General features: G+C 48.6%; 1 protein-coding gene across 7 annotated transcripts in view; it reads left to right on the top strand.

Annotated features, from left to right (window-relative positions):
* Positions 1–1627: 1627 nt before the first annotated feature.
* The window catches only part of ESRRG (estrogen related receptor gamma), a 617890-nt gene continuing 603729 nt past the window's right edge, over positions 1628–15788 (top strand). For 2 of the 7 annotated variants that reach the window (XM_072759533.1, XM_072759528.1), the window contains exons 1-2: positions 1628–1705; positions 3553–3630. Coding sequence is in view for 1 of the 7 variants with exons in the window: in XM_072759516.1 (XP_072615617.1) it covers positions 3629–3630 (2 nt within the window). In the remaining 6 variants the exon portion in view is untranslated. Of the gene's footprint in view, positions 1706–2630; positions 2741–3422; positions 3631–15788 lie in introns of those variants that run through there. The other 5 variants (XM_072759537.1, XM_072759526.1, XM_072759516.1 and 2 more) reach the window with 4 other exon arrangements.

The raw sequence follows: 15788 nt of genomic DNA, 5'->3' as shown, positions 1-15788 counted from the left end.
AGAGTTCTCCCGCCTCCACGAGCCAGTTTGTTTCTATTTGTCTTTTAATTCAAGTTTATTCATGCAAAAAAAAAATATATATATATACACATATATGCATATGTGTATATATATATATATTATTTTTTTGCCACCTCTCAGAGGCAAACAAAGACCCCGATCTGTTACCCCTCCCATTCTCTCCACACACATTCACAGGGCCACGCGCTTGCGCGCGCACACATGCACCGACACACACACACACACACACACACACACACACACACACACACCACTTTGCAACTTCCTCGCCGACCGGGTCTTGCTGAATAAGCCAGATGAGGACTTGGTGCCCAACTGGGCACACTGACGGCACGCCGAGCCTTCGGCCAACTTCTTGCTTACCGTCCTAGACTTGCAGCTTGGGATGGTTTGGCTTCAGGGATGATACGTGGTTGCATCACCACCAGCACCCTTAAGGGCACCGGGGGGGGCAGCGATTCTAACCAAATAATTGTATGTGTCGTATCTGAAGGGTGTGCCTTATTGATGACACCTAATGAAGCAAATAATGGATCTGCAGTATCTTAGCTATTCATCTGGTCCTTCTAGAATCCTGGGTGTTGAGGAGAGATGGGTAGTGATGGATGGAGAGAAAGAGAGGAGCGAAAGAGGGGAGGGGAGAGGGGGAGAGAAGGGGTCGGCTCCAGATCCTTGGAAACGGATCGGATTTGTTGAATGTCAGCTCGAGGAAGGCAGTCTGAACCATGATTTAAACACGGGCAGTATCATTGTTAACTAGTGTCCAACGACGGGCCCCCCCACCCCCACTCTGCCTTCCTGCCGCTCCCTTCTCTTCTCCCTTTTGTAGGATACAGAAGGTGAATAATGAAACCATTTTGCTAATAGTTTATGAGCCATGAGATTGGAAATGTATATGGATAGACCGGAGCACCAGACTAAAATCATTTGAAAGAAGCGCGAGGCTGGGCAGGGAAAGCAAGCCGCGGGGTCCCCTCTCCCCAGCCCGGGGCGGCCTGGGCCGGAGGAGGTGGCCTGGCGCCTCCGCGCTCCATCCGAGGGCAGCGGCTGGGCCCGTCCTCCCGCCTGCCCCCGCCTCTCCTGCTCTCCCCGAGGGGCTCGAGCGAGAGGGAGATGAATTGGGGCGATGGCGAGATAGCGCGGGCGGGAGATAATCGTTATCACCAGGATTTTTCTTCCAGTGATGGGCTCTAAAAAGATCCATCACACCGGGCAGCTTTCCCCGAGGCAGAAAACAATAGACGTGAACTTCGCGCTGAACACAGCCACGGGACCGGCGCCCGTGCGTCTGTCTTTCCTGTCTGCGGAGGGCCTGTGCCTCCAGTTCCAACCCCCAGAACCTTCGTGAAAAGGTTCATCTGACCTCCACACTCGGCCTGCAAGGAGGTTCCCCCCCACCCCCACCCCCCGCTTTCCTTGCGGAGTTGACCCGAGGGGATGCGGGGAGGTGTGGATGGGATGAAAGGGGAGGCGCTGGCCTGGACCCCCTCTCCCCAGCCCGCAAAGGGACCGCAAAATCTGGGGTTAGGCCCCAAGCCAACGGCCCGCGGGAGCCCGCCCCGTGTCTGGCCCAGCGGCGGCGAGGGCGAGGGCGCGCGGGGCGCGCGGGGGCAGGCGGGGCGCGCCCCGCTGGAGGCGGCAGGCTCCGGGCCTCGCAGCGGCTGGAGCGGGGAGGCTGGGACAGGTACGTAGCAAGGGGGGGCCGCCCGGGCTCCGTCCAGCTCCGCCCGGGAGCCCCCCCAAGCGCGCTCCAGGCCGGGCCCTTGGAGAAGCGCGGGAAGCGCAGCCTCCTGGCCGAGCGCCGCGGCACGGGCTTCGCGGGGGCCGCCCCGGTGGCGCGGAGCCGGGGCGGTGGGCACACCCCGCGGGGTGAGCGGCCGCTGCAACCCCGAGGCACCCCTGCCGGTTCCCTCTCCTTCCAAACCGGGCTGTTCTCTGGGCAAAACAAAATAACTTTTCCGCGTATATGGGGCGGCAAGAGGCGGGAAGCGGTGCTGGCTGGAGCGCGAGTGGGGCCGCAGCGCCGCACCCCAAGCGCGTCGGGAACCCGCTCGGATTTTCTCCCGGGGATGCGGGCTAGAGGTTAGGCGATTGACCTCTGCGTTAATAGGGGGCGGGGTGAGCGGTACAGAGAACTGGCCGCGCGGATCGCGGGCCCCCTTCCTCCCCCCCCCCCCCCCGCTGGAGGCCGCCTTTAGGCCCACGAGGCGGGCTTGGGCCCCGCTCCGCAGGCCTCGCGTGCAGAACGGAGCCTCCAAAGGGCACCGGCCGCACCTCCTTTCGCCTCCGGGCCCTCACCTGCAGCGCTCCCAGTTTCTCCCAACCTCCTCCACCCCCCACCCCAATTGATACCCTATTGACTGTGGTTCGTGTGAAACAGGCAGGATAAATTTAGTGAAGCCACAACCCCCTGACCTAGAGAGTTTGGAGGGGAAGGCGAGCGCCCGCCGTCCTTGGGGGCTTTTATTTTTGAAGAAGCACCTCGAAAGAAAATGAAAATCGAACTAACCCAATCACCATTGGCAATCGGGCCTTGGCGCAAGGAAAGGGGGCGGGAGGACGGGCCAGTGGTGCCCGGGACTCCCGGTCAAATAGACCTTCCGGTCGGCAGGTGTGAGCGGGCTCGGCGAGAAGGTGTGCGGCCCCGGGGAGCTAGCGAGCCCGACCCCGGGGCACCCTCCGGCCCGACGCGCTTCCTCGAGAGCCTGCGGCCCCCAAGGCAAGCAGGGACTTACCCCGCCAGGGCCGAGGGTTCGAGTAAAGTTGCCGAGAGGGGGGAGTGGGGGTTCCTAGCACTGGGGGGCGGGGGGGTCACTGTTGCCCTGGGAAAGGAAGCCTGCACTCTAGGAACTCCTTTGTGCCTTCTGTACTCACCCTGTCGCACTTCCCTCCCAAACTCGGGATAACCTAGATTCCCGTCTTGGCGTCAGAGGCAACCCCCAAATGCTGGCGGTTTTCTGCTTTCCTTCGGTCGCTCCAGTAATCCCCGGGGAACCCCGGCTCCGGGGTCCCCTCCCCCTCCCTGCTTCTGCAGCAATCCCCCCCCACCCCCCCAGGAGCTCCGCTCTCCTGGGCCTTCGCCCTTCCTAGCTGGTACCTGCGGTGCCTAGCGGGGCGGTGGGGGCGGGGGTGCGCAGCCAAGGTAGGCGGAAAAGGAGGGTAGAGGAGGCGGAGTGCCCCCGTTGCAAAAATAATAATAATAATAATAACAAAACTGCTGCAAAAGCTCATAAAATTAAATTCCACCTCCCTTTGCGATTTTGTCCCCTCCCAAACCCTGCCTAGCGAGTGGCGGGAGGGGTGGTCGGCCCGTCCCCGGAAAGGGGGGGCTGTGCGCAAGTTTACGCCCGCGCCTCCCATTTGTTAGTTGATTCCGTCTAAAAGTTCGCTATTTATAGGCTACACGCGGCAGCCCGACTCCCCGCGCCCGCTCTCCTGCGCGAAGTGCGAGAGGTCCCCGCGGCGCCGCAAGGCCCGTCCCGATTGCGTCCCGTGATTTGTTTTGTGTTTCTTTCCGCCCTCCCACCGCAGGCAGCCGGGGAGAAGATCTCGGGGAGCCCCGAAACCACCCACTCGCAGTAGTTGGGAGAGGCTCTGCAGTCCGACCATGTGAGTCCGCGCTCGACCCCGCCGGGCGCACGCGGGGGCCAGACGCGGGGGAGGCGCTGGGGCTCCGCAGCGGCGCGCGCGCCCCTCGCGCTGTCCTGCGCCCCTGCCCCTGCCCCTGCCCCTGCCCCTGCCCCTGCCCCTGCGACCTCCAGCTCCGCCCTGCGCCCTCTCCCCCTGGGATTTCTCCCTTCTCCTTCCCTCTTTCCGTGCACCTCTGACTCTGCCCTGCTCCCAACTTCCAGCTGAGTTTGCATCTGGGCACAAAAAGAGACAGGACTGGCCTTTACGCGGGAGGCGGGGTGGGCTGGGCGTGCGCGTTTCATAAAGAAGGAAATTGTGTGGGGCCGGGGTGGGGGAGGGGCGCGGCGGAGCGGGCCCGGAGTGCGGCCCCGCGCGCCGGGGGAGGGGACCGGGAGCGTTGGCGTGCGGACCTCTCCTTCCGCCGTGGCACCGATCGCGGGATGGCAACCAAGTGCCCTGGAAGCCCTCGCCATTTGGGACCCTCCCTCTGCGATGCAGGGACAGATGTCTCCATCAAAATCTCGGAGCCGCCCCGGTAGAAAGGAGGGAAGGACGTGGGTACAGGATGACGCTCTCCGGGAAATAGGGTCAGGGTCAGTTCCCTAAATGCAAGCAGAACTGGGCGCTGCGATGCCTCCGCCGCCCCCGCCCCCCTCCAGCGGCTGCGGACCAGGACTCGCTTGCGCAGACAGCGAAGGCGCAAGGAGATCGCGGCCGCGGTCCGTGGGCCTTGCCCTTGTCCTCTTTTTATGAATGCCGGAGCGTCGGACGATGCTTCGGTGTTTTAGAACTGAGGTGTCAAGGGGGCGGGGAGCGGGGGGCTCCCGGGCGAGAGGAGCGCTGGGCGCGCGTTTGTGGGGACGGCGGTGCGCCCCGAGCGCGGCCAGGCCGGCTCTCCGCAGGCGCGCGGCGGCGGGCGGGAGACTCGCGCGTGCGGGTCCGACTGCCCCTCCCCTGCCCCCCGCCTCGGGAACGGAGGCACGACACGGGGGGGGGGGGGCGCGCGGGGGTGGAGGAGGTAGTGACCGAAAATACCCCGCGGCTCGGTTCGGTTTGGCCGGAGGACGCAGAGCGGAACAGAGCTGGGGAGGAGTTAGGAGCCCGGGAGCGGAGAACTGCAGGCTCGCCGCTCCCCGCGCGCCGGGCCGGTGCCCTCCCGGCGCAACTTCTTACCCGCCTCCAATTCCTGCTCTCACAGGGGATGTCACCCTTGGAATCCCCCGGTGCCCACGTCTCCAAAGCGCTCTGCCGTGTGGATGGACTGGTGGGGGGCGGAGAGCCAGGACGGGTCCGTGGCAGTGCCCCGGAGAGGGGACCTCGCTGTCCAGCGTGTGTGCACCCCGAGATCCCCGAGCACAGAGATGGGGGAGGGGTCTGCCCCCAGCCCTCGTCGCCGCGTCACCCCCGAGCTGGCCCTGCAGGGACAGTCTGGTTCAGACAGGCCGGGGGCCGCCCCTACCTGGCTCGGAGGTGCCCGGATTCTCACCCCGGCCCGCCCCAAACAGCTTTCAGAAACTCAACTGCCAAGTTAAAAGCAGAAACAAGTTTCTGCTACTGTCCCTGGGCCTCTTGCGTTTGACAGCCCTGGGTGGCTGTCAAACCTGAGGCCACTTTGTAGCAGAAAGTAGCGGCAGGGACCCGGAAATGTCCCCATTAGGGACCTGGGGGTGCGATGTCTTGGGATGTCCCTCCCCACCCCATTGCCGGAGTGTAAATGCCGCTGGGCTCTCCTGTCACGCACTTGTCTGCGCCTCTGCTCTTTCCATAAGTCGTAAGAGGAAATCAGGGAAGGAGAGAAAGGAATCAAAGAAAGGTGGAAGTTAGGAGGAAACGGGGAAAGGTGCGGTAAAGGGTAAGATATGGTCAAAAAGAGTGACCTCTCGCTGGCTGTTTTTCCTCCTTGTCCCCTTTGAAAAGAACAGGGAGAGCGATGGAACCAGCCCCAGCCAGTAAAGCCCACTGCCCAAGGTCTGGGCCACGCGGGCTCCTGGGCTCAGGGGCTCACGCCCAGACTTGATTTGAGCTTCTCAGCCTCCTCCATTCCTGACGCTCAGCCACCTTCAAATCCCCTGGCCCCAGTGCTCTAGGCCCCACGTCACTCAGAAGCTGGGTGAAGATGGAAAAGGCCGAGCTGACTCCCTCCCCACCCGGGCGATTCTCCCTGGGACAGAATCTGGGGCCTGAAAGTGTACTCCGCACACCAGGCTTCTGGACTGTGCCCGAGAAAAGTGCTCACCCCAAGCATTCTGCTGTTAGGAATTCTCAGAATCAGTAGGGCTTTTTCCCTGGTCTCTGATGGGATCTTAGAACTTGGCAGCTTCCTCGGCTTAGCAAAGTTAAATAAACTCGCCCTAAGCTCTGACTTAGGTCTCTCCTGGGCCGCTGTGCTGAGGGATCCTAGTTCTCTCCAGGCTTCAGGTTTTTGGCTGTCCCACCCCTCCCTTGCTCTGCCTCTGCCTCCTGGCTGACCTCCAGGCCCCCACCCCACCCAGGCAGAGGGTCTGGATAGGGAGGACCCCAGATTCTCTACCAGAGGATGAATAAGAGTGACATTCCAGCACCCAGACAAAACTAGAGAGTGAACTTGGTGTATGAAAGGAAGTGAGGGCAGAGAACCAGGAGGCCCGTTTGTCTCCAGATGTACTAGTGAACAGAAGAAACACCATTTGCCCCAGAACAGCTCATGTTTTCAAGGAACTCTGGGAAGTGACAGGATAAGGGACTGGTCTTTTAAAATGATTTGGGTCTGTGACCTGTAAGCCATGAGATGAGGCCCTAAGCAGGGAAGCAGTACACCAGGATTTGGCAGAGATGGCACCTGTGTCCCCCTTGGAGCAGCCTTTCCTTTCTCAAATGGCCTTAGGTCATGGTGATAAATGATGGTCACCATTTCACAAATAAGCAGTTGACAGTCCCTAAGTTGTGTCCTCGAGGTGGCATGACCTCCTGGTCCTAGGAGCTCCAAGGTGGAAAGATTAACCTGACCCCTCCCCAGACCAAGAGAGTGTTCTGAGTCCTAAAACTTTCAGCAGCTGTGCCTGTCTCCTTCATCCCTTTCTCTCTGCAGCAAAGCTGGGTCATCTGGGGACTACAATGGTGTCAGAACCAGCACCAGTTGCCTGTCACCCTTTCCCCAGCCAGAGCTTTGACTGGAAACATAAACTACCTTGCCGGATGTATGTGGATGGATGAAGGCAGTGGCCACTTTCCCAAAAAGCTGGAGCAGGTCCTTTCCCTATCTTCGTGAGCAATCTTTCTTGGGTCAGAAGTCCCAGGACTCCCGCCATGGGATAATTCCTAAATCTATAGGTTCTCCCTCATAGAGATTTCTTTTACTATGAAGTGAGAGTTTAGAGGAGGGGGGTACAGTCTTCTTCAGGATTCCACTTGATCATTAAATTTGCACATATCTGGGGAAAGACCAGAGGCCTGAAAGAAAAATGGAGAAGGGGAATTTGGGAGAGCAGAAAGAAGACTCTGTTTGACAAGGAATTTCCAGTGACTCAGTGCTTTTCTCTTCTGTCTCCTCTACTTAACTTCATTTCCCCCCCTTAAGTGAAGAAATAGAGCTCTGAGCTTCTGTGACTATTTTGGCTAAATGTTCAGATGTATACTCTGGCTGAGTGTTTTTAAAATTTGACCACTGAATACATGATGCTACCTGCAAAGTCTCCTGTGCACTCTTCTGTCTCAATTTTTTTTTTTTAATTTTTAAAAAATTTTTTTCTTTTTTTTTTCTGTCTCAATTTTGACCTAGAATATAAGCATTTACTTTCATCACATTCTTGTTCATCCTCAACAGGTTGGTTTTAGTTTCTGGATTTCTCAAATTTCCTTACAATAACAGTACATGAACCAGATTTGTTCAGCTTCTACGAGACAGGATTATTCCCACCCCAATTCTCCAGGTAATTCTGGTTAAAACTGCCTTTGCTTTACACCTAAAGGAGACACATACTTGACATGAAAATTAGTTTCTTTCTTTTAAACTTGAACTATTCAAATGCTTGCCCTGCCCCCGCCCCCACCTTCTGACTATTTGGAATAAACCTGGCCATATTAACATTCAAATAGTTCCCTCATGAAAGGTAAACATGACATTTTAATATAGAAATTTTCTTTGAGACTTAAGAAAAAAATCATGGTTTGTGTTAAAAATATGATTTCAGGAAATTGTATCTTTGAAATTCATTGGCAACTAGATTTCTTTTCGGAACTTTCCGTATAACTTTGTCATGCTTCTTTACAGTTATATCCTTTAATCTAACCTTCAACTGCTTAGCCAGTATATATTCAAATGGGATTTTTTTTTTCCAGCTTAAAGTTTTTTTCAACATTTTCCATTGTATAACCTAGTTGACAGGAAATTTGCAGGATGGAAAAATGAAGTTTGAAGCATATAATATATCCTTGTGATTCATTTATATAATATTTAACCAACATTCTAATAGTAAAAAAAGATATTTGTTTGTGGGATAAAATGTATGTGTTCTTTTTGAGGGAGATAATTAGTTTTTTCCTAATGTTCTTTGCTTTTTCTATTAGATATATCAATGTTCCTAATTCATTTATCTCTTGTAAATTAACGAAAGATACAAATTACTGACTTATGATAAATCATAACCCTCCCCTTACCAGAGCCATCAATATTCTATTATTTCAAATTAAACATTTTATTATAATTTAGAAGGGAGAAGGTTCCCACATTTATTCATTAATCAGTGATGGCCAAATTGGCTAAACTATTTTTTTTTTTTTTTTTTTGGCTAAACTATTGATAAGAAACTTTTGGACATGGAGATGTAACATCAGAAGAGAAATTTCTACTGGCAAACTGACAAACCAAAAATACCATTCAGGAGCAAAGGGCTAATGATAAATGGCACAGTGAAATAAATGGAATAAGGACAACTTGTCAGCCACTGATCTTCTACATTCAGCACGTCACTCCTTAATACCGTTTGGGTGATACACTGTGTGAAATTACTTTGTATGGGAAGAAGTTTCTTGGTTTTTCTACTGGGGGTCCAAGCCAGTTTTTTTTTTTTTTAAGAGATAAAATTTCAGATATCATAAAATTAAATGTTTAAGCCATTTTAAAGTGTATAATGTAACTCCATTTTACTAGATCCACAATGATGTGTGATCAACACCACTATGTTACGTTCGTTTTTATCACCTGTAGCCATGAAGTAATCCCCCCATCCCCTACTCCTCTCAATCCCTGGCAGCCACTTATCTGCATTCAGCTTATATGGATTTGCCTGCTATGGACATTTTATAATTGAGGTCATTTAACATTGGACCTTTTGTGTCTTGCTTCTTTAACTTAGCATAATGCTGTCAGGGTTCATCCATGTAGCATGTGTCAGTATTTCATTCCTCTTCATGGCTGAATAATACTGGATTTTATGGATATACCACATTTTATTTATATATACCCCTCAGTTAATGGACATTTGTGTTGTTGCACTTTTTGGCTGTTATGAATATCCATATACAAGTTTTGCTTGAATGTATGTTTTCAGATTTGTCGGGTATAGTCAAATTCTTGGGCCATACCATAATTCTGCATTGAACTTTTTGAGGAGTCCCCATACCGCTTTCCACACTGGCTGCATAGTCATACAGTCCTATCAGAAACATCTGCGGGTTCTAGTTTCTCTACATCTTCACTAATATTTATTTCATTTTTAAAAAATTATACTAGTAGGCATCGATGGTATCTCACTGTGGTTCTAGTTTGCATATCCATAATGACTAGGGGTGCTGAATATCTTTTCATGTGCTTATTGGCCATTTCGATATCTTCTTTGGAGAAATGACCACGCACTGTCTTTTCTCATTTTTTAATTGGGTTGCTTGTCTTTTTGTTGTTGAACTGTAAGAGTACTTTATATATTCTGAGTATTAGATACTTACCAGGTATATGACTTACAAATATTTATATTTTCTCCCATTCTCTGAGTTTTTCACTTTCTTTTTTTTAAAGATTTATTTATTTATTTATTTATTCATGAGAGACAGGGAGAGAGAGGCAGAGCCACAGGCAGAGAAAGAAACAGTCTTCATGCCGGGAGCCCGACGCAGGACTTGATCCTGGGACTCCAGAGAGGCAGAGCCACAGGCAGAGAAAGAAACAGGCTTCATGCCGGGAGCCTGACGTGGGACTTGATCCTGGGACTCCAGGATCATGCCTTCAGCCAAAGGCAGACGTTCAACCACCGAGCCACCCAGGAGTACCCCCCCTTTTTTTTCTTTTCTCTTCTTTTATTTTTTAAGAATTATTTATTTATTTTAGAGAGAGAGAGCAAGCACCACAAGCAGGGGAAGTGGCAGAGGGAGAGAAGCAGACCCCTGCTGAGCACAGAGCCATAGGTGGGGTTTGATCTCAGGAGCCATGAGATCAAGACCTGAGCCCAAATCAAGAGTTGGAACACTGAGGCAACCCTGGTTTTTTCATTTTCTTGATAATGCCCCACAATTCATAAACATTTTGAATTTGTAGGAAGTCCAATTTAGCAGTAGTTATTTTTAACAGTAAGTGCTTTTTCTCATCCATGAGAAGACTCAGATTTAAACACAACACGAATATTTAAAACTCTAAACCCTAAAAAAGAGAAGACTTCTGTAGTGCCCAGATAACAACTTTGTGAAATGCAGGTTATCAGGCACCACATAAAGTAACTGTTGTTGTTCAAGACAAGGAAACATCTATGGCTACATTGACCTTTTTCTTCAAAGAAGTCCTGAGTTATTCAGATAAGCTGTCTACCCTGCTGAATGAGATCTTTTATCCCAAGAAGACAGTAGTTGTTTTTTAAAAAAATTATCATTATCAAATTCATCTACCAAGAAATTCTAAACAGTCTCTTCTGTTTAAATAACATTAAGAATCTGCCTTAAACCAACAACAACCAGGAAAATCAAAGGAAAGATTGACAGAGTGTTCCTAACTTAGCAGTTTCTACACATAGGCCTGTATTTGTAAAGTCCCCAGGAGAAAGGTCTTGGAGGCAGAGAAAAGAGAAACTAAAATATTACAAAGCAATTTAGAAGCAAAAATGAATAAAAAGGGGAGGAATATAAATACACATTATTGAATGTAAAGGTTTTGCTTATGCTCTCACATTGGCTGCTTTGTAGTAATTAATGTATAGGTTAAAAATAACCAGACAGTGGTTTGAAGCAGGTCTTTTTTTTATTTCATTATTTAGTTAGTAAGAAGGCATACGGTGAACACTGAGACATCTCTGATTCTGTCCATTCGAAGTCGTGGACCAGCTTTTCTACATCTGTCATTTTATGGAATATGCTATTGGGTAAATTACTAGACACTTTCTTTTTTTTTTTTTTCCAAAGATTTTATTTATTTATTCATGAGAGACACACAGAGAGAGAGAGAGAGAGAGAGAGAGAGAGGCAGAGACACAGGTAGAGGGAGAAGCAGACTCCATGCAGGGAGCCCGATGTGGGACTCGATCCCGGGTCCCCAGGACCACACCCTGGGCTGAAGGCGGTGCTAAACCACTGAGCAACCCGGGCTGCCCGACTAGACACTTCCTAAGTGTGCATGCCCTGCGTTCTGCATGAGTAGCTTGCATGGCTGTCATCCTGAACAGCCCTGAAAGATCCTGTTGGAAACTATTACCTTGCATACAGGGCAATACATTCATCCACCACTTACGGTGGGGAAAAGATGGGATAATACGTGTGAAAATTATAAGGCGTTTTGAAGTTTAAGTGTGAGCTTCCGTGTTTATGTGGCACTTGCAATGTGCCACGTATCGTCCAAGATTTAATAAATATTAGAAAGTTAAGTTCTCGAACAACCCTATGAGGTTGATACGATTCCTTTTACAGATGAGAACACTAAGCATAAAGTTTTTGTATAACTTTCCCAAGGTCATGTAGCTGATAAGTGACAGAGTTAAATTTTGAACCTGGGCAGTCTGGCTGGAGAGTCTGTGATCTTACTACTGCTTAATGCTGCTGACATGTAAAATCTAGAGATTTCTGGTGAAAATCGGAGTCTCTGAATTACTTGCTACAGTAAATATTTATTGAATACCTATTATATGCCCAGCTTCTCTGGAAACATTGGAAGATCTAGGACTTCCAGGATTGCATTACGTGTTCTCTGATGGCAGTAGTTAGCAGAGGGCCAGCTGTCACTGCCATCTTTTGATGGGGTCACCAAACCAGGCTTTATTCATTTACTGGCTTACCTGCATGAGCCCTGTAAGCAATCACCTTTGTTACTTGCTAACAGGAGACACAGACAAGGAAGGTAGATCACAACCAGAACATGCAGCACAAAGGCAATGACAAACATAGAAAATAAACATCGTGGCATGAATTCAGGTTTTCAAGCTCTCTTGCTGCTATCCTTCAGCACAGGTCAATGAGCCGACGAAATTTATTAGGTATATCCACTGAATGCTTGAGCTGTGGGATAAGCACTTAAAATTTAAAAGTTTAAAATCAAAAGGGCAAATACAGACAACACCAAAAAAATGATGACTAATATATATAGAAAGTACAGTAATACTTCCACTAGTTGGAAATTTTTAATAATGAGTCTCAGGCAGAGATTTTTCAGTCATCGAGCTTGTTGCCTTATTTTGTAAAGAAAAGATAAATAACAAGCAATATTGGATCAATGCCAGAAGGCAGGCTTCAGAATATGCCGCAAAGTTAGGAAACAATTGACAGCGTCTCTAGTGTTTTCAGAGGATTCTTGTAAGATGATTGAGCAGTTTTCACAGCAATTACCCCGAGTGCTACAGGCTCCAGAAGAGTCTTCAGAATGGAGAGAGAATTAAATACGCGGAGTACTGTATTATCATTATGTATATTCCATTGCGTTGTACTTCTTGAACAATGATTAATTATTATTAATGAAGATACTTGATAAGCAAGAACCATCTCTGTAAATACATAGACACCAGCCAAAGAGTTTACTCTAGCTGTTAACTCACTTAAGAGTGAAGAGTCCACTCTGGGAAGGTCTGGTAACAAGCGTAGGAAAGATTTGAACATTCTGTATGTTGTGGCCAGTGTCACATAGCTTGGCTCTTGCCATGATTTGGCTAATTACTGTGTCCATAAGCATGAGCCAAATGTTCTGAGGGACACTTTGCCAGGTTGACTGATATGGGTGCATACAGTATTGGTCCAACTCTTTTGGGTCTATCTTTAAATAATCAGCAGAAAATCTTTCTGTGTTGAGCACTTGCTGTGATAGAGTTTGTTTAATACCATAGAACTTTAAAATAACTGTGAACTTACTGATTTGTTAAACAATGTGAATACCTGCTAGGTTTCAGGGCAGAGTTTCATAAATGCTTTCCCCTTATCCAATGCTGTGAAGTAGGTGGGTAGGAGCTAGATACATAGGCTATCAAATGTATTAAGAGTCCCACAGAGAGGAAAGCGAAGCTGAGAGACCCCTGCCATGGCCACACGAGTAGTGGAGATGCAGATCTGGGCCTCCAACAGGCTTCTGATTCCAAGTCAAGGACTCCTCTTCCACAGTGTCTCTTGGTCAGCATTTCTCAAAGTACATTCCACCTGAACACCTATGTCAGAATGACCTAGGGTATTTGTGTAAAATGTGGAGTCCTGGGCTCCTCTAGAAATACTCTAGAAATACTGAATTCCCAGGACTTGCATTTTAAACGTTCCCCTCAGTAGATTTTTATAGGCAGTGAATTTAAAATGTATGGTCAGGTTCATTTGATACAAAGAGAAGATAGTTTGAGAGCAAAGGAGAAGTTTTCTGACCACAAACAATAAATGCCTTTGTACTCTTAACAGTAACCTCACAAATTGGGATTTGACTATGAGATTCAAAGTGATCTTCCTATTTGGGACGGTTGTCCTTTGGACTATTCCATAGAGATGTGACTAGTTTTATAAGGCATGTTCTATGGGACCCTACTTCACAGGATATTCATTGCTTCATCAAATATTTATGAAAGTATCCAGTACTATGTTAAGCACTCGAGGAACAGCAGTTGAAGAAAACAGGGTGGACTCTGACTTCAAGGGACCCACAGCCCATTGAGGAAAGACGTTAATAAGTGTTTTGCCCCAGGGCACCTGGGTGGCTCAGTAGGTTGAGCAGTTGAGTGGCTGCTTCAGGCTCAGGTCATGATCTCTCTGGGTCTGGGATGCGGGGTGACCCTCCCTGCTCAGTGGGGAAGCCTGCTTCTTCCTCTCCTTCTGCCAACCCCCCATACTCTCTCTCTTTCTTTATCTTTCTCAAATAAACAAATAAATAAAATCCTAAAAAAATAATAATAAGTGTTTTGCCCCAGAAGCTTTCATGTAGACAAATTTGGGTTCAATAGGTTTCTTCACAGTTGGACATGTCAGAGCCTTCAATATGTGCTATGAATATCTGAGAGAGGACTATTGTTTTTGATGCTTTCCAGACTTACCACAGGATCCTTCATATACAGAACAACTCATAGGTTTTGGAATCTCACTCTGCTTACACATTTCAGGGAGATCCTATCGCCCCTCTATGCCGCACCCCTCAAGGCCCAAATCTGTGGCACTGGTATAGATTTGGAGTGTATCTTAACAATGGAATCTCACTGCACCTCCCCCCCTCCCCCAAGGTAGTTTTGTTCTGATATCCCAATGAGCGCTGGGACAAGCAATGGGCAGAATTTAGTCAAAAACTAGTGTCTAGGAATTAGGTCAGCTTTAGGCTGCCTTTGGAGTTGGACCGCATAATGAATTTGAACATAAAGTGGATCTTTGGATATCTCTGCTCTCTCCAGCTGGGGGGAGTAGGGTTAGAGAGATTGCTTCAGGTTCCTTCAGGGATTCTGAGGCCATGTGGGAGCATCAGGTGTGAAAGAGTAGTGTTAGTGGGGAATCGCACGCCAGTCTCCTTACGTGGAAAACTGCGTGTTGTTTAAGGAACACCCAGCCTTTGATTAAGTGCCTGTGATCAGATTATTTGCTGAGAAAGACCTCCTGCCTACCTGCCTATGCATTGTCTACTTTTACCAGGATGGTTGTTGGGAAAAGGGAACTATAGGCATTTTCAGTAGATCACCCAATGTCCAATCACTTCAGTTTTCTTTTTTCTTCTTTCTCTGAGGCAGTAGCTAGATCCAAACAGAACAAGATGACTTGGCAACTTCTCATATAACTCAGAGAGGTGTGTTCACCTGAGGGACGGATTTCAATAGTTTGGTTGTTGACATTTATCAGATTACCCAGAGAATGGCCACATCATCACCTTGACTCATGCTTGTGGAGAGTTCTTAAAGAAGCCTCTTCAGAATTGTTTGTTTTTCTTAGCTATGATAATATTTAAAGATATGTTGCTTTATTGTTCGTTAAGTACGTGCTTTGTTCATAAAGACGTTTTACCACACAGGCTTCCTGATGGATATACAAAAGTGAAATAAAGAAATGTAGCAGAATCCCAGTAATTCACATAGTTATCACTTGACTGTATAAACCCTTGAAACAAAGTGTGTCTTTCCCTCTTTCTAGAGTTGCCTGAATAAATGTTCAGCTTTTCATTCTTTGAGGAGACCCCAGATCTCTAAGTGTTAGCCTCTTAAGTTCAAGGTCTAAGTTCAGTTTACTTCTTAATCACTGTGGAGAGGAATTACATGCAGTTGTTGGCTTCAGGGAGCTTGTCATAAGCTTCGAGGTAGCGAGGAAGGGTAAGTACATATGTTGTTATAATACCAAACAAATGTCTGATAAATGCTAAATGAAAAATTCATAAGTATGATGGTGGTTCAAAGGAATTTAATGACCATGAAGAATTACAGAAAGCAGATTCCTGGAGATTGCTTTGAGATTGGTCTTTAAAAACGGATAGAAGTAAAATTTTTGTAAAACAGAAAAAAGATATGCTTAGGGTTTTGTATGTAAGGACAAGAATGTGAATAAAGGCATGAAAATTGGAAAATATAAGGCCTATTTGGAACACAGATGTGTATTTAGGATGGAGGGAAGGGGGAAGGTATGGGGAAGAGGGTAGCTCTAACAGTATTGAGAGTCTTTTATATATGATGCACTTTTAGGTGTATTATCCATTTGTTTCTGCTTTACATCTTCAATATAGTGAAGATGAGGCCATTGTTCATCAAGATTTGTGT

This window comes from Vulpes vulpes, chromosome 5 (assembly GCF_048418805.1).
Source record: "Vulpes vulpes isolate BD-2025 chromosome 5, VulVul3, whole genome shotgun sequence".
Taxonomy (NCBI): Eukaryota; Metazoa; Chordata; class Mammalia; order Carnivora; family Canidae; genus Vulpes; species Vulpes vulpes.
The sequence above is the reverse complement of the archived record's forward strand: the minus strand, read 5'-3'. Positions and strand labels throughout refer to the sequence as shown.